General features: G+C 41.9%; 1 protein-coding gene across 2 annotated transcripts in view; it reads right to left on the bottom strand.

Annotated features, from left to right (window-relative positions):
- Window positions 1-27,881, bottom strand: part of NRG3 (neuregulin 3) — a 599,640-nt gene that overhangs the window by 53,391 nt on the left and 518,368 nt on the right. For both annotated transcript variants that reach the window (XM_032231486.1, XM_032231485.1), the window contains one exon: window positions 19,012-19,033. In XM_032231486.1, the coding sequence (XP_032087377.1) occupies window positions 19,012-19,033 (22 nt within the window). The remainder of the gene's footprint in view (window positions 1-19,011; window positions 19,034-27,881) is intronic.

The following is a 27,881-nucleotide window of genomic DNA, read 5'->3' as shown; positions in this document are numbered from 1 at the left end:
GGAAGACTGAGTCATCCTTGAATCTGATGGGATTTGAACTTGTCAGAGTTTATTGCATAAATTCAAATCCAGAAAGCACACACAGATAACTGATTCAGCTGGATTCATTAATTTCTTTATATACATAAGAATAAATGAATAAATGTACAATACCAATGGGTGGTTCTTCCAAGTAAACACAAGGCAGGAGAGTTACAGGCAAACACAAGCAGTTAGCTTCATTTCAGCAGACAAGCCCAGACAGACTGCTTGTTTACTTCTCAGAGCAGCAGACTGCTAAAGTTTCAATTTTCAGCTAAGCCACACCCAGACTCCAAGTTTAAGGTTCTGTTTCAATTCTCTCCAGACTCATATCTGTTTAAGCTCCCATTGGTTGACTTAGTTGCTATGGCTATTCATTGGCTGATCTTGTTCCTATGTCTCTCCCAGTCACAAATAATTTAACAGAATTGCCAAATTGCAGATAGCTGGCAGTCAGCAGAAGTAGCTGCAGTACTGCATTCTAACCACTGTGCCACCATGGCTCTTCCTTTAATTCAGTGGTTCTCAACCTGTGGGTTGTGACCCCTTTGGGGATCGAATGAACCTTTCACAGGGGTCGCCTAAGACCATCGGAAAACACATATATTCGATGGTTTTAGGAACCAAGAAACTTGCCTGCCAGTGTTTGGAGCCAGGGGAGCAGCGGTGGTGGCAGTGGCAGGCGCTGCCTTGTGAAAAGGAGGTGCTACCTGACAGGAGCAGCGGTGCGAGGATAGCTTGTGCCCAGCCAATTGCTACATGAGAGGTACCGGCGGGCAGATCAGACAGCTGCGCTTGATGAGGGTAGGGGAGGGGGGGACAATGGAGCACACGAGTGCTAGTGAGGCAGCGCCCTGAGAAGTGGCTGGGCCAGTCTCGGTCTCTCAGCTGCGAGGGGAGGGGAGGGGACACCGAGAAGAAGGAACCGAGAACCGAGGCAGGAAGGATGGTGATAATGTCCCTTCAGTCCACAGTCCCCTCCTCCTCCTCAGAGACTCAGAAATTCACGCGGGTGCTCTGCAGCAGCTGGCTCCAGACGTTCGGGTTTTCCCTTTTCTGTAAAAACCTCTGTTCATTCACAAGGAGACCCACCTTAGTTTCCTCCCCGCGATATCTATGAATGAATGAGTAGTTGGAAAACTTGGGAGCGAGAGGATTCCAGGAGTTTAGGGGCAGAGGGGAAAAAAGGTAGCTGTCACAAAAATTTTCAGCAGCCGCTTTGAAAAAAATAAAGCACTACATCTTTTTAGTTTTAAGTTTTAAGCTTCCATGCTTAGAATAGAATAGAATGGAATAGGAAAATGGAATGGGAATGGGAATAGGAATGAAATAGGAATAGCATAGAATAGAATGGGATAGAATAGAATGAAATAGAAATAGAAATGTTTATTGGTGAAATATGATAAGACACATAAGGAATTTGTCTCCAGTGTACCAACTCACAGTGTGCATATAAACAGCAGGTAATATGTCATAGGTCATAATAACAGTTACAATCATTAGTTACAAACAACAATTGATACATCATAAAGAACCAGTAGGATACAATGAAAAATAGAAGGGGATATCCAACCTAGTACTGTATTTCTCTTTGACCCATTTTTTTACTGTCTTTCTTCTTTGTTTTATTTTTATTTTGTTACCAACTGAAATGTTTCATGGATTTTTTGTAACAAGGTTAGATGTTATGTTATGTTATGTTATCTGTTATGGCCCAGCAGGACCTGTTGGAGCTGCCACCAGGCTCCAACAGTGAGGGGCCCTATGAGTCGGCTGTGGAGGATGTGGACAGGATTCTAACTCCGAGAAGGGTGCAGAGAGACTGGTTGGCCACCAGGTGGTGCCTGAGCCTTGGACCAGTGGGGAGGAGACAAGGGAGAGTGATCCAGAAGCCAGCAGTGAGTTGTTCCTGGATGCACGCCATCGAAGAGCTACTCGGCGTCAGGAGCAATTACGCAATTACAGGAGGTAATTGCGCTCAGCTGATGGTCATTAGGCTCCTCTCCAGACTATAAAAAAGACTGCTTGTGACACGCCCTTCTTGCAGAAGTCAACGCTTTGACTAAAGAGAACGTAACTACCTTGGCAGGCTGGATTGCTGCCAAGGTTTGTCTGAATTGCCAAGGTTTGTTGGACTTGCTGCCAAGGTCCTTATCTGTTTGTTTTGCTTGGCTTTCAGCCACTGAGATTCTGGTCTTGCTAATTAAAGTACATTCTAGTTAAGCTTGTCTCGGCTTTCATTACTGGACGGAGGAGGAGGTCAGAACAGTTATGTTACCGTGTTTCCTCGAAAATACGACATGTCCTGAAACTAAGGCCATGCCACATTTTTCGGGTGGGCAAAAATATAAGCCCCCCACCAAATAAGCCCCCTGGACAATCCCCCCCCTCCGGCCAGGCAGAGCACTACTTGCCGAACTAGCAGTATCCTGAAGACGCCAAGCCACGGGAATGAGGTGGGGGGCAAAGGTGCTCCTGTTGCTTGGCGCCTTTGGGATACCGCTAGGTCAGTCAGCAGCACTGTGTCCAGCTAAAGAGGGGCATTGCCGGGTGGCTGCTCTCTTGCAAATGGGCTCCCAAAGAGCCAGGCACAGCCTCAGGGTCGAACAGTTGTATTGCGCTGTCACAGCAGCAACACAGCAGCCATGAGGTGACCACGCTCACGAGCAGCTGCCTGGTAACCCCACTTTCCAGTCAGGCACAGCGCCATTCACTGACCTAGGGGTATCGCCAAGCCGTGGGAGTGCCTGTTCACCCCGCCCCCGCCCACTCAGTCACCACTCACTCTCCCTGCCTGTCCACACCAGGCTTGCCCCACAACTTCCTTTTCCGGAGCAGAGGATTCAGCAATTGGAAGAATCCCGCACGGTGTGCACTCCCTTCTTTTTGACAACCACCTGGTTTCAAGTGGGGTGGAGAAATCCATGCTTTAGAGACTGAGCTTCTGCTAGGGACTGCCTTTACTTCCTCTCTAACACATGGTTTTACCCACCCCCCCCCCCCGCATTGGAAACCAAGTGGCTGTCAAAGATAAGGAAGCACATACCATGTGGGCTCCTTCCAACAGCTGAATCCTCTGCTCCTGTTCCTTCTTCAGCTGTTGGAACAAGCCCACGTGGCACGTGCTTCCTTCTCTTTGACAGCCGCCTGGTTTCCAATGGAGGAGGGGCAGAAATCCATGCGTTAGAAGAGAAGAGAAGGCCGAGCTTCTGGTAGGGACTATCTTTCTTTCCTCTCTAATGCATGGATTTCTACCCCCCCGCCCAATCCATTAGAAACCAGGTGGCTGTCAAAGAGATGGAAGGACACATTGTATGGGCTTCTTTCAACAGCCGAAGAAGGAACAGGAGCGGAGGTTTGGCTGTTGTAAGAAGCCCATGCGGTGCATGCTTCCTTCTCTTTGACAGTCGCCTGGTTTCCAATGGGGGGGGGAATCCATGCCTTAGAGAGGGAGGAAAGGCAGTCCCTAGCAGAAGCTCGGCCTTCTCTTCCCTCTAATGCATGGATTTCTCTGCATCTCCGCATCATTGGAAACCAGGCGGCTGTCGAAGAGCAGGGAATGTGGGAGCTTCTTCCAACAGCCGAAGCCTCTGTCTGCTCCTCTTCCATCCTTGGCTGTTGGAAGAAGCCCCCGCATTTTCTTCTCTTTAACTGCTGTCAGTGGCAGACATGAGGGAAATGGGATTTTGTGTGTGTGTGTGTGTGTGTAACGACACACCTAACCTACTTGCACAAGGCAGTCAAGACCCAGTAATCCCCACTTGCAAACAGGAGTCCCCCATCTCTCACCATCTCTCCCCCACTTCTGGCAGAGTTGCAGTGTTGGAGCTCGGAGGTGAGGTGGTTTTTCCCCCCCCTGCCATTCTGGAAGAAAATAAATCTAGTGCAGGAGGAGGAGGAGGAGGTGTGGCATAAAGGAGTGCCATCTTAAACCAAAGCCTCTGAGTAACTGGGAAAGAAAGCCATGTTTTTTGAATGGCGGTTTTCAGCAGGTTCCAAGTGCAGCTTTCTTTCCCAGTTACTCAGAAGCTTTGGTTTAAGGTGGTGCCCTTCTTGCTCCTCCTCCTGCAAGCGACAGGTTCCACAGAGACTTGGCGGGCAGTTCAGGGGAAACAATGGCCATGATGACTTCACTCCCCAGGAGCTGCTGCCGCCACCACCGCTTATGCCCTCCCAGGAGCCAAGCAGAGCAGGAGCCCCAAAAGTGAAATGTGTCTCCTTTGCAGTTATCACTGCCTGTTGGCCAGATTCCCCAATGCAACTCATGGAGCTGCTTGCCCTCTTGAAAATGCAGGGGTGGCGTTTTCAGGCTTTCAATGCCTACGACTATAGGTAGGAAGACGGGGCCATCTCGGGAGTGAAGCCTTCGGTGTCAAGTGCCGAGTCCCCCTTCTGCCCCCATGAAAATCACCCCCACCCCACTCACTCCAGTTAAATTTGCATAGGGTAATAGGATTTGTTTTAAATGGATAGTGAGGTTTTTTTGCCAGCCTCCCAGCTGGTGAAACAAAATTTTTCACCAACTGGAAGGGATATGTGTGTGAGAAAGGGGAGGGGGAGAGAAAGAAAGAAAAAGAAAATTAGAGAAAGAAAGAAGGAAGGAAGGAAGGAAGGAAGGAAGGAAGGAAGGAAGGAAGGAAGGAAAAGGAAGGGAGGGAGGGAGGAAGGAAAAGGAAGGGAGGGAGGGAGGAAGGAAAAGAAGGAGAGAGAGAGGCACAAGAAAGAAATAGAAAGAAAGAAAGAAAGAACTTATGGTCACAATTGAGCTCAAAATTTTGGTTGCTAAGCAAGAGCATTGTTAAGTGAGTTTCACCACATTTTCGAAATTGGCCATAGCCACCCGGTTACATGACCGCCAAGCCACTCTTACCCGGTCACATGACCGCCAAGCTACTCCCACAAAAAAGGCCACACCTACAGAATAGGTTCTAAAAATTTTTGAAACCCACCACTGGTGATGTTCCAGCTGAATCAGCTGCATTGCTCAATGCTTTGAAAAAAAACAATCCATTTCTTCCTGTCTCTGCGTTTTGCTGAACCTTCAGAGAAGTTTGGCCTACAATGTTTTCTCAGTTGATTGTCACAGTGTCCAGCCTCCCTCTTACTGGCTGGAACTTCATCGAAACACTCAGTCCAAGAAATCTAAAGAAAGTGAATTTCTCAGAGAAGGGACAGATTCTGATGTGCTGTGATCTAAATCAAAATCCTTAGAAGCCAAAAGTGTCTGCATGTGATAGGACCTTTTACTTTTTTTTTTTTTTTTTTAAATATTTTATTCATTTTCACATTCCATTTTACAGTCACTTATATACTGGATATTTGCTATAAGAAAATAAATAAAACAAAATAAAAAAGAAAACACAACTCATCAATCACAACCCCACCTGACACTTCCATCCTCCATACACCCCATCTTCCCCCTCCAACTTTCCTTTCCTCCCTCTAACACTCCCCTCCTACTTCCCTTTCCCCTCAAACATTCCTTCTCCCCTTGCTCCCAGCACGCCCTCCTTACATTCCCCTTACTCCTTCCTTACTCCTCCCTCTTCTTTCCCTCTACCTCTCCCCTTGGTGTATTCCTTTATTCAACTGTTGTTTATTAATATAATATGATAAAAAATAAAATAAACCAAGGAAAAAAAAATATAAAGAAAGAAAAAAAAAAGAACAACCATATACAAGTGCATTCTTTTTCTTATTGAGACTATATTAACACCCACCCACCCACCCCCCATGAATCCCCATCCCTAATCCTCCCGACTTCCCAGGGCCCACACCTGGCACTGCCCTCTGTCTAAAGTATCTTATGATCGTATGGATTAAAAATAAAAGTAATATATATAAAAAAAATAGATAGAAAGAAAATACAAATTATATAAAGGAAAAACAAAGAAAAAAAAGAAAGAAAAGAAAAAAAGAACTCTTTGTATTAAGCTCAGCCCCCCATCTTTATTTATGTTTAAATAGTGTAAATCATTCTATATGTATTTTATTCTCGTCTCTTGCTTCTTTGTTATTTACCCCATCCTCCTGTAGACTCTCCAGTTCATCTTCCTTAACCTTATATTCAGATAAACATATATACAAATTTGTGTAGACATCAGTATACAATCTAGCTCAAAATAATCTCACCAAACTTTCCCTTCTAGTAAAGTTTAAGCAGCGTGGATCATTCCACATATTCAAATATTACTTTACAGAAGAATCAGTTTGCATTCTATCTTAAAATGATCTCATCAAACTTTCCCTTCTAATAGGATTTAAACAGCGTAAATCATTCCGCATGCATTTTACCCTCGTCCCTTGCTTCTCTAATATTTACCACTATTTCCCATAGTCCCTCCAAATAATCTTTCTTGACCTTATTTTCAAACAGTAATTCACACGAGAGTCAAAATTTATACAAATTTGTGCAGACATCAGTTTACAATCTAGCTCAAAATAATCTCACCAAACTTTCCCTTCTAGTAAATTTAAGCAGCGTGGATCAAATATTACTTTACACAAAAATCAGTTTGCATTCTATCTTAAAATGATCCCATCAAGCTTTCCCTTCTAATAGGGTTTAAACAACGTAAATCATTCCGCATACATTTTACCCTCATCCCTTGCTTCTCTGATATTTACCACTATCAAATTTATGCAGACATTAGTTTACAATCTAGCTCAAAATAATCTCACCAAGCTTTCCCTTCTAATAAAAATTAAGTAGCATGGATCATTCCACATATTCAAATAATACTTTAAACAAGAATCACTTTACCTTCTATTTTAAAATAATCTCATCAAACTTCCCCTTCTAACAGGATTTAAACAGCGTAAATCATTCTGCATGCATTTTACAAATATACATTCAGCATCACCCCACCAATATCCGATTCCGCTTTTTCTACCGGAGAGAGGTCGCAAACCCCCATTCAATCCACAACTTTGACGAATATTTTAGAATGTCTAAATCCTCGATCTCCGCTTTTCTGCTTCTCCGAGAGAGGGAGAGCTACCCCCTCCATCTTGTAGCCATGTGGTCTGCTGCTTGCCTTCTCCTTTGGCTTGTCTTTCCTCTTTTCCAAGTGAATCAGGAAGTCCCGCCTTCAAAGTCTTATAGTAGAAATCTCGAGCCTCCGAAACAGAATTGAGACGAAGTCTTTGATTCTCAAATGTGACCGTAATGCCGGCTGGGGCCTCCCATTTATATTGAATCTGATGATTTCTAAGCTCTTTAGTTAAGAAAGTATAGTCTCTTCTTGCTTTTAACATCTGGGATGGTATTTCTTTGAAGACAATCAAATCCTGGCCATCAACTCGCAACCTGTTATTGTAAAACTTTTGCATGATCGCGTTTCTGGATTCTTTTGTGGAGAAATATATAATTATGTCCCTCGGGAGCTGTCGCTGTTCCGCTACCAACGAATTCTGGCGATAGATTTTCCGAATCTGCCAATCAAAATTAAGTCCCGGGCTTCCCACCGCATGGCTGAAGGCTTCAACAAAGGTCTGTTTCAGATTCTCTCGCTCCTTTTCGCGGAATCCTCTGACTCTTATTGCAAATGCCTTCTTGTTAAAGTTTATCATAACGAGCTGTTCTTGAGTATCTCTAATTTTTTGTTGTAATGTTTGGATATTAGTAGTCAAATTAGAATTAGCCTCCTCCAAGCTTTCCAATTTATTCTCCATTTCAGCGGTATAATCTGTCAGGGCAGACACGGCTACAAACGTATTCGCCTTCACTTGGGCAATTTTAGACTTTAAATTACCATATAGCTCCAATACAAATTCTTTAATTTCTTGTTTAAAATCATTGAGCATTTGAAAGAAAAATTCCTGTGTTAAGAATTCTCCAGTAGAGGGCGTAGGAGACAAGGGCAGCGATTTCATAGTAGATTCTTTAAATTCATTCGTAGATTCTTTAAGCACATTCGTAAAGAGACGCTTCGATTTTGACCTGGGTGTCATTATAAATAAACAAATAAACAGCGCTCTCGCTCCCCTCTGTTTCCAAAAAAAAAATTTATTTTGTTAAGGAGCGGTCTGCAGGAAGGTAAAGCCGGCTAAGTACATCCCCTATCAGTCACCAATGGAGAGAGATCGCCATTTTGAAGTCCGTTTAAACAAAGAAGCCTCTAGGACAAATGAGGCTGGTGTTTAAGATAGTAATAAAAGCATAAATCTCACAGGGGTGGGACCCGCCCGTATTAATCCTAGCTTCAAACAACTTTGCTTTGTCCTGGGGGGGGGTCGCCTGTCTAGGGCTGCAAAAAAAAACAGCTGAGAAGAACTGGCTGGAGATAAAGGCTCCGCTTACGCTGGATCTAATCTCCGTCCACAGCCCAAAAAAAAGAAAAAGGCTGTGAATTACGAATAGACCCTAGCCACAGAGCTACTCCCTGCCCCTTTCTAGCCAAAAAGGGGTGATATCTATGATCTTATTTAGATATACAGACCAGATCTCTGAGAGGAGCTCCGTTGAGCCCTCTTCGGCGACAGGCTCCGCCCCCAGGAAGTCGACCTTTTACTTTTTCTGATGGGCAGGAATTTGGAAAAAAATGGTTTCAGTTTTTAATATTTATTTTTAAAATCCATTTTGTAGTTATGATAGAAGGGAGGGAAACCATTCTTTGTTACATTGAGCGCTTAAGATTCATGTGCAGATAGATGTAGAGGCAGATGAAATACTTCGACTAAATATGAGTGAAATAAGGGGATACAAGGTCCCAAGGGAGGAACATGGGAGATTTGTCAAAAAGTCAATAAGAGTTGAAATACTAAAAAGGGCAAAAGATGATGGATAGATACAGTATACTTCTTAATATGGATTTGCTTTATTAAGGGTTAGAAAGTAGTGGTAGAAATTAGAAATTGGGAAAATGTTATTATATATACTACTACATAATATAATTTATTATAATTACTATGCATACGTAAATGTTAGAAGTTGAACGATTATTACCATGTATACCTAAATAGTATTATTATTGTTATTAGTATTGTGTATAAAGTAAATTGACCCAGACAATACACTGTCCACTAAGCACATATGTATGTCAAAGAAAAAAATTATAAATAAAATTATATTAAAAAAAAAAGAATTCATGTGCAGAGTTACATTTAAGTAAACCTCCAAGAGAGGTGGGTAGGTTAAGAAGTAAGAGACAGACAGAGAGATGATACATAGATAATGATAGAAGAGACACAGAGAGAAAAGATAGATGGATAGAAAGATAGATAGATAGAAAGATACAGTAGATGATAGATAGATAGATAGATAGATAGATAGATAGATAGATAGATAGATAGATAGATAGATAGATAGATGCAAATGGAGGTTTAAATAAACCTTTGCTCTGCCTCTGTTCAATGTTTCTGGTGGAGTTATTGTGTAGCCTTGATTTACTACTTGGCAGAAAGGTAAGATGCAAATTCAATAAATAATGGAAATTGCGCTAAGAGTATACTTAAATTTGGATTGCCTAAGTAAGCCCACGTGCCTTTCATTCTTTCTTGGTTGAACAAAAGTAATGGATAAATAAACGCACGATACACCAGCAATGCCTTTGTTATGACTTCATTAATATCCTGAAGAGCCGCATCCTATCATAGCTAAAATGTTCTTTGGTTTCTCTAAAGCTGATTAACTAGCTTAACATTTATGTATTCATTTTCTGGGCATTCATATTTCATGAACTAGGCATTTTAACTGGTATTTCAGCCCCACTTTTTAAAGTATTATATCATTGGCAATGGCAACAACAACAACTCCATTCCAGTTGCAAAGGAGCAACACTTCAAAATCTGCCTGTGTCTGTTGCAATAAGTTTCAGCGAATTTGTTATTCAGCTACATATCCTGGTCATTTTGTTTGATGGTTTAGAGATGAATTATATCAGAAATAACATGCATATATTTTACGGAAGTGCAAGTGAAAGGAAGCCAATAGAAGGTTTGCAGCTAACTATTGCATGTTTGATATACATTCATATTCATATCCCACCTTTTCTCAAAAGGCAAGAATATACAGCGTGCTCTAACTTTAGATCAGAGGTTCTGAAGCTCAGCAACTTTAAGATACGTGGACTTTACAAATCTTGGATCTCTGTTTAGGTTGAGAGATGCTTAAAAACTTCCAGTGTTGGAGCACCAAGAACTTCTGAAGGCAAGCTGTTCCACTGATTGATTGCTTTCATTGTTAGGAAATTTCTTCTAGTTCCAGGTTGGATCTCTCTTTAACAAGCTTCCATCCATTGCTTCTTGTCCTACCTTCTGGTGCTTTGAAAAATAGGTTGACACCACTCTTCTTTGTGGCAGCCCTCAAATATTGGAAGAATATCATATCATCACTACTCCTTTTCATTAAACTAGACATTAAACTAGACTCTTGGAAATTGGACTAGAAGACCTCCAAGGTACCTTACAATCAGGGGAGGGATTCAGCTGGTTCGGACAGGTTCAGGCAAACCGGTTGTTTTGATTTTGTGCAGTTTGGAGAACAAGTAAAATCAACCTCCGACTAGGCCCCCCCCCACTCTGCACTGCCCCACCCTATATATTACCTTCCCTTCACCACACAGTCCAGGCCATCCAGCTAATCTCCATGCCTCACCTGCTTTGCTCACCAAAGGTAAGCATGCTGCCCACTCACCCTTCAGGTTGGGTCCCAGGGACACATCATTCCCCGGCTCCAGCCTTGCCCCAGAGCCACTGCCCGCTCACCGCTTGCCTTGGCCGGGTCAGGGAATGCACCATTTCACAGCTCTAGCCTTGCCCCAGGTCTTTGCCCACATGCTGCCACTGCCCTCTGGCCTCAAACTACCAGACAATTATTACCTAAAGCACTGCAGTGGAGATCTTGCAGCTGCCCCTTGCCGAGGCTTGGTTGCTCATGGAGACACTCCATGTGGTCTCTGGGTCATCCGCTGCTTCTTTCGGTTGCTGCTCTTACTGGAGAGAGAGCATCTCTTGTGCAGTTTAGCAGCTGTGAGCTGCCGCTTTCCCTCTAAGTCCCATCTGGAAAGTACGTTGCTTCTCTGTGCAAGAGCAGCAGAGGAGAGAAGCAGCCACTTCTTTTGTCCCGGAGAGCAGAGATGGAGTGGAGCAGGCCTGAAAGGCTGCTCAGTTTACCCTCTCTGTGTGTCAGAAACCATGCATGGGTGCACACTCACACTCGGTGAACTGGTTGTTAAGTGGGTTGAATCCCACCATTTCTTCCAATCCTATTATTCTATGTCCTAACTATACAACTTTCTCATTTGCCTAAATTTCATTCTATTTTCCATCTGAGAATAGGCATGCATTTCTTGCCCATTTCCCCTATATAATCATATTCTGTATATTATGTACAATCCCTCATAGGGATTTGGATACACATTTTGCTTTATAGAACTGAATGGCAAAATTCAGAAAAAGAAATCAAAGGATTATTAATATATGTCTAATGGACAATTGTTAAGAAAAGGGAGATTAGGTAAATTAGCAGAAAATGCTTGGCAAATAAAATTCTTTCCAATCCTTCATTGCAAACAAACACTCTGAAAAATATCTATGTTAATTTACCAAGGGTAAATTTAATTATCTTCCAATGGTTTGTTTTTTCCTAGATGTAAATTTTTATTTCTCTTGAAGATAATTTAATTGAAGATAATTTAATTATCTTCCAATGGTTTGTTTTTTCCTAGAGGTAAATTTTTATTTCTCTTGTGGAAATATCCCTATCTAGAACCACACAATTAACAAATTGTGAAGATTTGAAGATCAGGCAGGCATGGTTAGCCAGAAACATTAGATGTTATTGCAAGAAAAAATAATCGTAACCAGCCTGCCTTCCATTGAGGGTCCTGTATTCCATTGAGGTCCAGACTGAGAAAATATCTACAGACCCCTCACATCCTGGACATAAACTGTTTCAGCTGCTCCCCTCAGGACAATGCTATAGAGCACTGAATGCCAAAACAACTAGACACAAAGACATCCCCACCCTTATGCCATCGCTCTGCTGAAGGCCTAATTCTCTCAGAACTGTCTCAGCCATAAGAAATTTACCCATGAAAGTAGGCTGTATTGCTATTATCAAATTTCCCATCTTCTCATCTTTCCTACTTCTATTGGTATCTTACGACTTACCACTTGTTGTTTGTAGCTTATCTTCAATGATCGTAGCTATGATTTATGGCCTATCCCTTTGCATGTTGAATGAGAGCTTCTGCACTGGAGACAAATTCCTTGTGTGTCCAATCACACTTGGCCCATAAAGAATTCTGTTCTATTCTATTAATGACTCAAACAATCCTGCCCCGCTCACAAAATCATGCAAAATATTCACAATTTTCTAGCTTATTTCATAAGCAATCCCTTCAGAGAAAAAGGTAGACAGGAAAGTGAACCAAATCAGGAATGTGTTTTCTTAACAAAGGAGTGCTTACTGTTTTGAAGGCTTTTGCAGAATCAACCAGGGAACTGACCTCTTTGGTTTTGTGAAACCAAAGTGTTACCATCACCACAGGGGACAAAATTCAAGGTCGTCGTAGAAACCTTGCAAAGTGCAGTGGGGATTGTGTTGCTAATATCCCCACATCAGACTTGCAGTCAAAAGCTGGTTGCAAGATGAGGCTAATGGAGAGGTCAAATGCAGAAAGCCTGAAGAAAGTGGAGTGGAATTGAAAATTCACCTTCAAATATCACCAAGGCCATTAGCAACAACAGGAATGTGAACACCCTCCTCCCCAAATACACACATAGCCAGTCTGCCTGCCTGCCTGTCTGTCTGTCTCTTTCTCTTGTCTATAAGACTCCCCAACACCAACTTAAAGACACACAAGCGAAAGAGAAACCCAGAGGGATAATCATCTCATTATGGGGAAAGAGATGCCCTCAGGTTTTCACTGCTTCCTTGAGACATTTGCAGCAGCCTTCAAATATCACTATTAATATTAGAGAACTGAGTGAAAATGAATCCCTGCACTCAAAAAAAAACCCATCCAACCTTCTTCCCTTGGGCATTTTTGATACATTATCAGAAGTACAATTGCCGTAATCACGACACAATAAGAATGCCAGATGCTGATTTGCTGATAGAGACCCCTGCCCATACATCCCATCCATGAGGATTAATCTTGGCCTAGTTATACTTTTTTAACCTGGAACATTTGTCATGTTATGCTGTCAACACAGATTTGGTTAAGGATTTAGGAGGTTTCCCTTTCTGAATAATAACTGTAATTAAACCATTAGTAAAATGTTTCAGCCAACTTCAGTTCAGAAAGGTTAAAGAAAGATGAGTTTGCACAGTCACATCATGGGCTGGGAGAAAAAGCCTGCAGTTTCTGCTTCTTAAAGGAGCTTCTATTCTGTCTGTCTGTCTGTCTGTCTGTCTATCTATCCATCCATCTATCCGTTCATCCATCCACCCATCCATCATCTATCATCCATCTGTCTGTCTGTCTATCATCCATCCATCATCTGCCTGTCTGTCTGTCTCTGTATCTGGATGATGGATGATCCATCCATCATCTATCTATCATCTGTCTGTCTGTCTGTCCATCATCCATCCATCATCTACCTGTCTGTCTGTCTCTGTATCTGTCTGTCTATCCATCCATCCATCCATCCATCCATTCATCATCTGCCTGCCTGTCTGTGTCTGTCTGTCTGTCTGTCTGTCTGTCTTCTGTCTGTCTGTCTGTCTGTCTATCTATCCATCCATCCATCCATCCATCCATCCATCCATCCATCCATCCATCCATCCATCATCTATCTATCATCCTTCTGTCTGTCTGTTCATCATCCATCCATTATCTGTCTCTGTGTCTGTCTGTCTCTGGGTCTGCCTGCCTGCCGCCCCACCACCCGCCCACCCACCCGCCCCACCCGCCCACCCACCCACAGTGTTTACATGTGCTTCATTCGATTTTGAAACACCATTTGATAAAATAAGACACAGCAAACTATTACAAATCTTGAGCCAGTGGGACTAGATGACAAAGACATCTGAATCATAAAGAATCTATATTGGCATCAGGTAGCAAATGTGAGACTAGGCCAAAAAACCTCAGATGATGCAGAAATACAAAGAGGAGCCAGACAGGGCTGTATTCTGTCCCCACTGTTGTTTAACATCTACTGAGTCAGTGTTTCAATGAAGCATTGGAAAACATAGATTGCTGGCCTCAAAGTAAACTGTGTTCAGATCAACAATTTAAAATATGCTGATGGTACAGTTCTGCTTGCCAGTAAGCATGAAGACCTTCAGCTCCTCATCAACAGAGTCTCAGAAATATCTGAAAAATATGGCTTGAAGCTTAACACCTCAAAAACCAAGATCATTGGGGGTCAGCAAACAACCCATTAATTTACCACTGATAAATTCAGAAGGAATACACTAGAAAAAGCAAAAAGAAAGGATCACATACTTTGGTTTTAATTTATATGAAAGATGGGACATGATCAGTGAAGTAAAGATAAGGATAGAGAAAGCCCCAACAGCATTCTTCAAAATGAAAAAGGTCTTCTGCAGTCACGACATAAGCCTAAGACTGAAAATCAGGCTTGTCAGATGTTACATCTATTCTATCCTGCTCTACAGAGTAGAGAGTTGGTCTCTGACAGTAAACCACTTGAAGAAACTAGAAGCATTTGAAATGTGGATTTACAGCAGCTGTTACGTATAAGCTGGGTTGACAAAATCAGAAATGAGAGGTGATAAGCTGCCTGGAAAAGCAAAATCATCACAGCCAATAAAAAATGAAAGTTAGAATATTTTAGACATGTGATGCGACACCCCAGAAAAATACGGCATCCTTCACTTAATCCTCCAGGGAAAGATAGAAGGCAAATGAGATCCAGGCAGAAGAAGACATCGTGGCTTCAAAACTTACCGGACTCATTTGGACAAACTCAGCAGCACTTTTTCATGACAACACTAGGATTGCCAACATGATCGCCAACGTCTGATGATGGATATGGCACAAGAAGATCTATCTATCTATCTATCTATCTATCTATCTATCTATCTATCTATCTATCTATCTATCTATCTATCTATCTATCTATCTATCTATCTATCTATCTATCTATCTATCCTAACTTGTGCTGACAAATATGAGCCTGTGTAAAGGAAAAGATTGCTCTGTAGAGCATCTGTAACCAGCAAAGACTGGTTATGTATGGCTTTTCTATTGCTGAAAGGGCATTATAAGGAGAGTGGAGTCCATTTTTGCATATTGGTCCCATGATGTATGTATCTCTATCACTATCTCTATTTCTATCTATCTCCATCATATCCATCTCTCTCTCTCTCTCTCTCTCTCTCTCGTCTCCATCTCCTCTCCTCTCTCTCATCTCTCTCTCTCTCTCTCTCTCCCTCTCATCTATCATATCTGTTTGCCACCCATCTCATGCAAACATAACTCTGGGTGACTTAAAAACATTTTTGTTGTAATTATTTAGCGTTTCCCCACAAAATTGATTTGTGAAGGAATCTGGTCTGCTTTATTACATACTGTTATATGCATAGCATTAAGTAAAGTCCTTCTCTGACTCCCTATTTGAAAACAAGTACTCAAGTTTGTCATCTTCTTTTGTCTTTTTTTTTTTGGGGGGGGGGGGTGAATGGAAGGTTGAAAATACTCTTTTCTTTCAAGTTTTCCTTACCCAAAGAAACATTGGTCCTTTTTCTCTTTCTCAAAGAAATTACTGCAATTTTTTGATCTGGGTTTTTGGTCTGTATCAATGCAAACTCTTTCAACAGCCTCCCCTCCCACTTGGCATCTAATTTTAAAACACACTTATTGAGTATGCATTAAAGGTAAGGTTCCCCTCGCACATATGTCATTCCTGACTCTAGGGGGTGGTCTCATCTCCATTTCAAAACCGAAGAGCCAGTGCTGTCTGAAGACGTCTCTGTGGTCATATGGCTGGCATGATTCAAAGCAGAAGGTGCACGGAACACTGTTACCTTCCCACCAAAGGTGGTCCCTATTTTCTACATGCATTTTTTACATGCTTTCGAACTGCTAGTTTTGCAGAAGCTGGGACAAGTAATGGGAGCTCACTGGTTATGTGGTGCTAGAGATTTGAACCACTGAACTGCCGACTTTCTGATCAACAAGCTCAGCGTCTTAGCCACTGATTAGATTTCTCTGTGCCAGTAATTCACATTACAACCATTTTTTTTCCTGGCACAAGTAGTGTTGAAGACTCCGTTCTGTTGCTGTGGCATCTCTGTTAACAATCCCAGATAAACCTCCTGATTGGAGCAAATATTGCTGCTCTGTCCTGTGAATTAATCAGTATTCCTAAACTTGATTGCTTAGTACCTTAGCTTGTTCTTATATTCACACTGAGTATAAAAGACTTAGACGAGGGAATAGAAGGGGAAGTCATCACATTTACAGATCATACTAAGCTTGCAGGAATAGCTAACACTCTGACAGGCCTGTCAAACTTGGGGCCCGGAGGCCGGATGCATCATGTGCTGCCCCCCTTGCCCCCTCCTGATTTAGTGAAGGGGAAAAAGTCCTGATACATCATGTGATGATGCTGTGATCACACGAATTTGACACCCCTGACCTAGATGATAGGCTCAAGATCCAGATGGATTTTGAACCCTGGGCCCTAACTAATGAAATGAAATTCAACGTAGAGAAAAGTAAAGTCTTACACTTAGGCAAGAAAAACCAAAAGTACACATGCAGACTAGGTGAAACCAGGCTTAATAGCAGAAACTGTGAGAGAGACCATGGAGTCTGTTCTGTTCTGTTCTCTTCCGTCCCGTCCCATCCTATTCTGCTTTGTAGCCTTATACAAACATCTGCCTTAGTGCTCAGGAAATCCATCGAAACTGGTGGTTTTACCAGATATTTTGAAACCAATAGCTTCTCCACATGTGTTGTGTACACTGAGATCCTCATGGAAGTCCCAGAGAAGCAGCTGAAGCTATGATTAGTAAAGCACAGAACAGAATAACAGAGTTGGAAAGGACCTTGGAGGTTTTCTAGTTCAACACCCTGCCTAAACAGGAGATCCTATATCATTTCAAATAAATGACTGTCCGATATCTTCTTAAAAACTTCCAGTGATGGAGCATCTACAGCTTCTGGAGGCAAGTTGTTCCACTGATTATTCTAACTATTAGCAAATTTCTGCTTAGTTCTAGGTTGCTTCTCTCCTTGATTAGTTTCCATCTGTTGCTTCTTGTCTTGATACAGGAGGTTTGGAGAATAGGTTGATCCCTTCTTTTCTGTGGCAGCCCCTCAATATTGGAAGATTGCTATAATGTAATCTCCAGTCCTTCTTTCATTAGACAAACACGCCCAATTCCTGCAACTGTTCATCATGTGGTTTAGCCTCCAACTTCCTAATCATCTTTGCTGCTCTTCTCTGCACACTTTCTAGAGTCTGAATATATTTGTATATGACCAAAACTAGATGCAATATGAAATGATCTATTATTTGCTGACCTGGTTTTGACCGAGTAATTTGAATGAATCACTCTCAAAGTGAATCACTCATAATGTGTTGCTTGCCTTATCATCTTTGTTTCCAAAGTTTCAGTAGGAAAATATGTTGTTTTCTTTTTTTAAATGTCCTTCTGTAGAATGCAAGAACAAAGCATTCTTCTGGGTGTGTTACCAGTAACACTAAGTCCTACAAATAAATTAGCAGTCTAGGTGTCTGTTCCTCACCACTACCACTAGCAGCTTGTGCCTACAAAACCATCTATGTGCACTGCAGATGCTGAAGATACTAGAGACTTTGAAGGACAACTTCCAGATAACAGAAATCATGTTTCTGGGCTACATCCTTTGACTTCTATTGCAAAAAGAAGGAGACATTTGTTCAAAACCGTTTTTCAAATTTTTGCTTCTGATGGTGTGTGTGTGTGTGGGGGATCAATGACCAAAGGAAGTCCTACGTTCTCTGACCACGTAGTCCTGCTTCAAAAAAGAACCAAACTAAACCTCTGGAGGACGCAGTTGATGTTTCTGTTCTCTACATTCTTTTTAAACGGCCTTTGCCAAGAACTACGGAGGTGACCTTGAAGAAGTATGTATGTATGTATGTATGTATGTACGTACGTACGTACGTATGTATGCATGCATGCATGCATGCATGTAGGTATGTATTCCTTCCTCCCTCCCTTCCTCCTCCCTCCCTTCCATTCATTCATTCATAGTGTCATGCAACTCCCAAACAACCCCTGGGCAGTTTACAAGATAAGTAAAATAAAAATGTACCAACACATTACAAGATGAATAAAGAAAATGGAAATCTGACCAATCAGCAGCAGCAGCAACCGCAAACTTGTCTAAAATACATCTCTCAAACCAGCCCAGCCCACCCAACCCAATCCAATCCACCTACAATCTTGAAAGAGGAATGCAGGAGCAGGTATATAAACATTCCCTCAGCTCTGAAAGAGAGGAAGGTGTGAGAAAAGGGTTGACATTTGCCCTGCTTTGATTCTCTTAGGTGTAAGAAAGGGAGAGAGAAAATTGGGGAGAGTTTCAAGACTGAGACCAGCCTTTCCAGATAGGCTGGGTCAAGAAACAAAGCCTGCCAGTCCCACTGGAACTGAAACCATCAGAAGATACAAGAACAGCATTTTGAAAGCCTGAAGGTTTCTTTCTGTCCTTATTTCAAAGAGTTTCTTTCTCATCTTCTCTCTCTTTCAATGCTACACCATTTTAGCTTCACCACAGGGATAAAAAAAACCCAATGAATTAAAACATAAACAATCTTAAAATTTTTGTTTGTAATTAAAAGGATTGGGAAACACCACCTGCTCCCCACTGACAACTAAGCTGTGTGATTTGGGGTCGGTCATTTTCACTTAAGGCATCCTATCACACAGCCATTGTTTTGGCTGCATACTTAGGGGGATTCCCAGGTATCTTCCCCCTCTCCCCACTTGAGCCATTTGAGCTCCCCTGGGGAAACTAGTTTGCTTGGTGCAAGAAACAAATCTGATATACAAAATGTAAACAGAAAAGAGAAACTTACCCATGAATTCAATTCCTAAATGGTGAGCGTACCAAGGAAAGCATGGAAACAAAGCAGAAAAGAAAGAGAAGGGGAAACATTAGTAAAGTAGTCATGAACTGATTTTAAAAATACAGTTCCTTCGAGTGTGTGTGTCTCTCTGTGTGTGTGTATATATTATCATAAGAGAAAATAAATTACTTCATTAATTATGATTGCCTTGCCCCAATTATTCCAACAAGTTTATTATTACCATCACATTAAGTTAGCCCAAACCCATTCCGCTCAGTATGTTCATAGCCAACTATAAATTGCTTTATGGAAACTGTGTAAAAATTGAAATTAAAGGCACATGAAAAGAGTCAGTCTATTGTATTTGAGCTGGTCATCTCCCCAGGCTTGCAAAATCCACAATTCTTAACCAGACAGACTCCAAATGTTCTGAATGAATCCAGGCTGGAAAAACTTCAGTTGCAGGAAGTTCTGCAAATTCCAGTTACAGAAAAGGTTAAGGGTTTGCTTCCATCCTCGTGGTCATTGGATGTTTGCAGCCCAGAACGAATAGCCAATAGCAATAGCAATAGCAATAGCAGTGGACTTATATACCGCTTCATAGGGCTTTCAGCCCTCTCTAAGCGGTTTACAGAGAGTCAGCATATTGCCCCCAACAATCTGGGTCCTCATTTTACCCACCTCGGAAGGATGGAAGGCTGAGTCAACCCTGAGCCGGTGAGATTTGAACCGCTGAACTGCTGATCTAGCAGTAGCCTGCAGTGCTGCATTTAACCACTGCGCCACCTTGGCTCTTCAAAGGAGAATATTTGTAGCTGGGGTTGAACTATGGGATCACCTTTCATAACCCAAACCAGAGCACTGATGATGCACTGATGATGTTACCTGGTTTGGGTCATGAAACATCTGCAAGAAAACCACCAAGTTCAGAGAGGCCCCTGAGAACCAGCCTTTATTGTGTTACATTTCCCTCAGTCAGTCTCAAGTTTAGGAGTACAAATTTATTCCACTCTAGCCCTGAATAAGAATCTGCAACTAGTAACAGTCAAAGGAAATTGGCGGTTGAAAAGAGTCAACGGAATTTGAGATGGGTTAGACTTTGATCTCTTGTGGGCACATGGGACTCCTCCCTCAGGTGCCGCCCACTCATCTGCTAGAGTCAGTCCCTGATCCACTCCTATCTTCTCCTCTTCAACAACACTCAAGGTCCTTTGGGTAAGTTGACTCTACATTTACCAGATAGCTGAAGAGGCAGAGAAGGGCCGTGCTGGTTGATACATGTGTTTTATTCAGGACATTTATTTTATTATAATCCTCCTCTATTTCATTCCTACACCATTTGGGGATAATTAAATGGGAGGTAATACTTTGCCTCCTGATACTTCTGTGTTTGTTAAATTGGATTATGCATCATTGCTCTTGTTTTGATAGTAAATCTCGGCATTTCAAAGAGAGTTCTGCTAGTCCGGGCAGGCCATGACTTTTGACCACAACTAAACCCAAAATTTATGTTCCTAAGCAAGACAGAATTCTGTCCAAATGTTGATGCTGTTACATGTTGTTAAGTGTGAAAAATAGTTGTAAATCACTTTTCTCAGTGCTTAAGGGTATAGATAACAGAATAACAGAGTTGGAAGGGACCTTAGAGATCATCTAGTCCAGTGGTGCAATTCAGCCAGTTCTATCCGGTTTGGGTGAACCAGTAGCGGGGGTGGCCAGAGGCTCTGCCCACCCACCCGGATGTCATCATGTCCCGTTTTTGATGCTTTGATCATGCGCGGAAGGTCCTGCCCACGCGCGGAGGTGGTGCATGCGAGCAAAACCCTCACATTTGCGAACAGGTAGTGAAGGTAAGTTGATTTCACCCCTGATCTATCTAGCCCAACTTCCTGCATGAGCAGGAGAGCCTATAACATTTCAGACCAGTGCTTGTCCAAACTCTCCTTAAAAGCCTCCAGTGATGGAGCAGCCACAACCTCTGGAGGCAATCTGGTTCCACTGGTTCATTATCCTCACTGCCAAGAAATTTCTCCTTATTTCTAGGTTCCTTCTCTCCTTGATTAGTTTCCATCCATTTACCATTCAGGTACCCACCATGGTGGTATCTAAGATTACTGAAATGTCTCTTTAGTTTTAGGTTGGATTTTTCCAGTTCACCTTTTTTTCTGGCAAGAAGAGGAGTTTGTAGTAGTAAACAATAGATCTGAACTATATATTAAATGCATCACCTGCCTACATCAACCTATGTTGCCCTTTCCATCAGTGGCGGGATTTGGTTTTTTTACTACCAGTTCTGTGGGTGTGGCTTGGTGGGTATGGCTTGGTGGGTGTGGCTTGGTGGGCATGGCAGAGGAAGGATACTGCAAAATCCCCATTCCCTCCATACCCCACTAACCTGTGGTGGGAAGGAATTGACACTCCCCCTCTTCATTTCCCCAAATAAAACATTAGTCCTAAGAAAAGGCTCCCACAAAAGCCAGGGAAACTCAAGCTGCTAAGAAAGAAACCTGCCTGAGGCTCATTCCACATTCTGGCCGTAACAAGGAAATGGCTCCCAGTGCTTGGAGACCGTGAGCCTATAGAAAGTGGACCTTTAGTTCCATTTACAAGCAGGCAAGCAGATCGGTAGAAAACCCATTCAAGACAGGATATTTCACAATGGGAATTGCCCAAACCCTCTTAGAAACACAAAACCCATATTGTACAAACCCCAAAACTTCAAAAACACAGAACCATATAAGAATCCCTCCTCTTATGCAGTTTGTTGTTCAGCTGACCCAGAAACTAATGTCACTTGCTTCTGCAATTAAAAGCCTCCTTCCAGCAGCTGTTTCTTGGCTTGTCAATTTAAAGTGACGGCATCTTGTTTTTCTTCTTCTTCTTCACCAAACGATCTTCTGGCTGAAAAGCGAACTCTGATTTTTTTTCCTTCTAGCCAATCAGCTGAGAGGTGGTTTGGGACAGGGCCAGCCAGAGGTGGTATTTGCCAATTCTCCAAACTACTCAAAATTTCCACTACTGGCTCACCAGAACTGGTCAGAACTGGCCAAATACCACCTCTGCTTTCAAGACTGGCTTGAAAGTGCTACCTTGGTCTGCTGGGCACTGTAGCTATGCCCATTGAAGACAATTCTATGGATGAAAGACATGTAGCTTGGCTGTCACACAAGCGCTGTGAAGTTCAACACTTGTATACTCTAGATGTAAACTTTACGTGTACTCTTCATACAGAAGGTTTAATACCTCAGTGACTATATTCTACAGCAGCAAAGTATGCAATACTTTTCATCCAAACCAGTGTAGCTCATACATTGTAAATTCTTTCAAAAGACCTGAAAGGGGAAATTAATTTGAAACACTTATAGTCTTTTATTCACCATGAGAAGCAACCAACTTCCACCGTGCAATTTGTGAAGATGCCTAAGCCTGAAACTTTCTGACTTTGTTTAGACTGAGCAGTTGTCAAGCTTGGCAATTTTAACAGCGCCATTTGAAAAGACATTTAAAAGCCACAATGCATGTGTGCTGAATGAACAATATAATTAAGAGCTTATCCAAACCCAACATTTTATTTAGACTGAAGTACAGGGTGAAATCATATTGATTGTATTGTGCAATCAGGACACAACATTGTGTTTTCCTGGACAATTAAAATCCACGAGAGAAAAGGGTTCCTTGGTGAACATTGACAAATTTTGGATTGTTGAGTAAAAAACCAAAGTTTTTTATTATGTTCCAATTTGTTAGATCAAGCTGTGCAGGGGATTTCAAGGGAGGTTAACATGAGATATTCTGTACCCTTCTGAGAACTAATGTAGCAACTTTAGGGATTCTGTCTTAGGAAAACCTGGGACAAAAGTGAAAAACATTCTGTTTTTACTATCCCGATAACATTTAAAGCTGTGATTTGTTGCAGCATTTGTTCCTGGGACCTCATGGTGAGAAAGATATTTAATTTTCAAAGCTCCCTCTGGAAGCTGCTTCATAAAGCAACATGATCCGCTTGTCGCAAAGGGAGGGAAATGGGGCTTCATTTTCTTCAGCTTCCTAGGCTTTCCCAGCTCCAGAAAACATTTAGAATGCAGCAGGAAGACAAAATTTATCTGTACACACACAGACAAATCTGTTTTATTGTTTCCTTAAATCAACAATTTCCACATTATTAACTAAAGGCATTTACCTCAATGCCTTTCTTGGTTAAAGTCTTACCATATGATCTGATTTGGTCCTGTGAGCTACTGGCATCATTTAGTACCATTTTATAAGGCCTTGGTAAGACCATATTTGGAATAGTGCATCCAGTTTGGGTCACTACAATGTAAAAAACATGTTGAGACTCTATAAAGAATGCAGAACAGGTTGCAGGAACTTGTTGTGTCTAATCTAATGAAAAGAAGGACTAGGGGTGACATGATAGCAATGTTCAAATATCTGAAGAGTTGCCACAAAGAAAATGGCAGTCAACCTATTCTCCAAAACATCTCAAGGCAGGAGAGGAAGCAATGGATGGGAACTAATCAAGCAGAGAAGCAAACTGAAATGAAGGAGAAACTTCCTGACAGTGAGAACAATTAATCAGTGGAACAACTTGCCTCCAGAAGTTGTGTGTGCTCCAACATTGGAAGTTTTTAAAGAAGAGATTGGACAACCATTTGTCTGAAATGAGATACGGTGTCCTGATCATGCAGGGAATTGGACTAGATGACATCCAAAGTCCCTTCCAACTCTGTTATTCTGTTACCTATAACCCTAATCTTAATTTTCCATCGTTCAGGAAAAGACTGGAGAATATTTGTCCGGGAGAGTATCAACACTGCTCTTTTGGACAGAGGGTTGTAGTAGAAGGTCCCTTCTAGCCCTATCAGTCTGTGATTCTACAACTAAATTTATGTGGAAATCTCTTAATGATAAAGGCATTAAAGGCATGTTAAACTCTCTTCCCCAATTCAGAAATGTGCACGTTTTTCAGGAACTTTGGCAATATCAGGAGCGGGAAAATTGCCAAGAGACCAATTTTGAGAAATTGAAAGAAATAGGATTCCTCCAGATATTAATGATCAGATCAGGTCTCGTGTAATTTATCTACTTTTGAGAAAGCAACCTGTTCTACTAATTGTTAAATGATGCATGGATTTTATGATCATTTACAATGGATTTCTATCTTCTTGTAAAATCTGAAAATATTGTTTAAGACTTGATACACAGGTGCTTAGATTGATGGGTAGAAGATGCGAGACTAGGCCTCTTAGGGTGTGTATTGGGATCAGTGTATTGCAGTTTCTTCAGGAACCATCCTAGTATCAGAGTCCAGAAGAAAGAGGACAAGTTATCTAATGAACGAAGGTTACCAAATCTGGGTGGAAAACATCCAGAGGTTCAACAGAGGTTCAAGCCAGTTTTGGATCGCTTTGCTGACATTTAGTGGCTTTCTGGTCTTTCCACTCCAGATTTAATAGCCCTGCTATAAACACCAAATTATTTCCATTTTTACAATGAAGAAATTGTTCCCATAAATATCATTCTGAACTGACTGGGTGAATGGGTTTAATAGGCAGAGGCAATTTAATTTAAAGTGAGTTTCACTCTTCTTTCATTTAACCCCCCCCCCCTACTATTGCTTAACAGTTTTACTTTCTAAGGAACAATACTGTAGCTTCCAATAGAAGGGGATATCAGGGTTGAAATGAGGGGTTCTTGGTGTTTTCTGAGCTTGGTTTGCCCTCCTAGTTTTAAGCAAATTACAGTAAACTCCACATTCACTAGCATGTGATGCTGTTACCTTGTTTGGTAATGAATATTTGCATTAAGCTCAAACAACCAAAATACAGATTGTCTCTTTTTATCTGAGCCTTTATGAGAAGAATTATACACCCCTCCCCCAATCCTTAGTAACAAATGAGCATCTACATTTGGAAGAAGAGGTTTTGCCAAATAGTACTTGTTGAAATGCAGAATGGCTACACAAGGGGCATGTTAGAAATCCTCAGTTTAAGCAATTTCAAATAGAGTCTTTGCTGAAGTGATCAAAAGAAGAACTCTCAGCCTACCTAGTCAGACTTTGCAAATTGGTCCAAGTGATCATTAAAATATATATGTGAACACCGAATATTCAGGTTGAGGGGAAATATTTGATTCCACATGTTCTTTATCTGCATGCACCACACACAGAGAGAGACATACAGACACACACACATACAGAGTTGTCTATTTTTGCTTAACTGTTTCTTCTCAGTGGAAACTGAACATAAAAACCCTATCAATAGAACTAGTAAAATAGCTAAAATCAAACAAAAGACCAAGTGACTTGAGACCTTGTCAAAAACAGACTCACCTTTGTTTTTAATGCAACCAATGGGTGCTTAAAGAGATTAACGTAAGTAAAGAGAAATTTAAAAGCCTCAGAAAATCCACCAGGAAGGCAGAAAAAACATCCTCCATTGTATCATCAGGTTTGACACTTCACCATTCCAACAATCAGACAATAGAAAACAATAAATCCACCACCCTTTGGCTTCCACGCTAATGGCAATTATGCCATTACCATGAAAACAACATTTATTGCTGCATAATCTGCTCATTAGCCTTTTTAGAGGAAACAAACAAAAATCACTTTTATTCCTTAGCTTTATTCAACTAGGCTAAGAGAAAAAGACAACAAGTCTGCTATCTGATAGAAAAATAAAATGCTTATTTCTTATACTGTAAATGGACTATGTGCATGCCACATCTTTAACTTTGCCATGAATTAACCCAGTCCGGAGAGACCACACAATGCACAGGATCGTGAATTAGCCAAATAGGGTGGGCTTGAGTAACACAATGTACCAAACATCCATGCAAGAATGAATCATTATTATTGCTGTGACTGTTGTTGCTATTAGGTAATTTTATAGGCTTGCCCAACCTCCAGCAATTCGGGGTGGTTTGCAGAAAATCACAAAAAACAAACATGAAGATTCAAGGTGGCAAGGAAGACAAAACTGTGTGGGGGAAAAAAGGAAAGAAAAAAATATCCATATAATCTCAAGTGGGGCTTTAATCTCCCTCCCCAAGCATAACCACATTATATTCATTCTTTCTCATTCATTTGTATCCGACCTTTATTATTTTTACAAATAAAGCAAAGTTTCAGTACATTGGGCCTAGAGATCACATCCACACATCACATGACCCTGAAGCTTCTTTTAATTACCACTTCAGTGGTTTGATTACACAAGTCAAGAACTGTGGCCTGGCCTGGCCTCTCACATTAGGAGCACATTTCCTTCTGGTTTCCCTTCTAGCCTTCTCCCTCTAAGTCTCCAAGGCTCTTTTGCAGGACCAGCAGGCTTTTGTGATGGTTACCTTGGGTGTTGCTTTGCCAGAAGGCCAAATTCATTATTTACTGTTCAATTTGATTCTGTCTTGCCACAATGATACAGGGAAATAACAACAAAGTAATGGAGCCCAAATGGAAGACCCTGATTCAATGGATTGCAAAGACAGGGTCAGAAGGCTCCCATCTCTGGAGGACCCTCTCTCAAGGGAATGTGGCTGCTGCCCACGATTCCCATTTTCACATCCAAGCCTGCTCAAAATTCTGATCTTTAGAGCCATGTTTTTGTGGTTTTTTGTGCCCAAATCCATATGTTGATCTTGGACTACTGTTTATTTCTGTGAAGTTACCTTCACATTTTAGGGTCTCAAACATCAAAGAAACATCAAATCCTTTAGTTTCTCCTGTTTCCCACAAAGACACTCTGAAGTGTTTTTATCGCTCCTTTTCTTGGCAAAAGAAAGCCCTGCCACCTAGAACTACATTTTCTATCCATTAAGCTAGTCTCTGAGTCTCATTTTTTCCTAAGTTGTTGAAACAGCTGTCATGTCACCCTTTCCCTCTTCCTTCCTCTGATTCCACTTTTGCTTGATAAATCCACCAGAAAGGATTTGGCCATCACTAGTCTTGCTTGAGAGGATTATGACAATGTTAGCCCTTAGCGATTCTGAATGGGTCGTTAAATACCCAGCACAGGTAGCAGTAGCATAACAAAAGCCCACTGCAGCTTAGCAGGCCCAAAGTCTTTTTCTGTTCTCTTCCGTGTTGAACAAATAGGCATGGTCACTGCTGATGAGATCTAATGGCTAGGAGCCAGAGATCACTGCAAAAGCAAAATAAATCTGCACCCAAAAGGTTCTGGGACTTATTTTTCCCAATAAATGAACATCCTCCTGGCTCAAGGGCAGGGAATTTGCTGTTTGTCTTCTGGCTGTAGTTAAACTACATATTCCAGAATCCTCCCATACTGGCAATGTGCTCTGTTAGATATTAGCAACTGTTATAGTGGTTTCCACCAAGGTCCTCTGTTCCGGTGGGAACAGAGGTTTAATCTCATTGGTCAAAGGGTCTGACAGCTCCCTATAAAAGGGCTGCTGTCAGACTGAACCTTTGCTGGATTGTACATACTTGTTCAGTTGCAATAAAGAGAGGGGTGGGTTTCTCGCCCCGTTCCAACTGGTTCGGTTGGAACGGGGCCAGCAGCATCCTCGTGCACGCGCGCAGTGCACGCATGCGTACTAGCGCCTGTGCGATGCTCCAGCTGCTCCTGGAGGATCGTGCAGGCGCTGTATGCGTTCTGCGCATGTGTGGGAGCGCAGAACTCGTCAAAACCGGGTAAGAAACGTGGGCGGGTGGATCCTTCGGCGTTCCCGGAAGTTACTTACTTCCGGGTTCGCCGACCAACCGGTTCACGGGGACCGCCGCGAACCGCCTGAAACCCACCCCTGAATAAAGAGCTGTTGTTGCCTAAGCCTGAGTGTGCCTTTCCATTACCTTATCTAACATGCTCAATCTGGCTGCAAGGGTTTGTATTTTCAACAACATCTTGGGAACTCAAACCTGC

This window comes from Thamnophis elegans, chromosome 15 (assembly GCF_009769535.1).
Source record: "Thamnophis elegans isolate rThaEle1 chromosome 15, rThaEle1.pri, whole genome shotgun sequence".
Taxonomy (NCBI): domain Eukaryota; kingdom Metazoa; phylum Chordata; class Lepidosauria; order Squamata; family Colubridae; genus Thamnophis; species Thamnophis elegans.
This window is presented reverse-complemented; position numbering and strand designations above follow the sequence as displayed.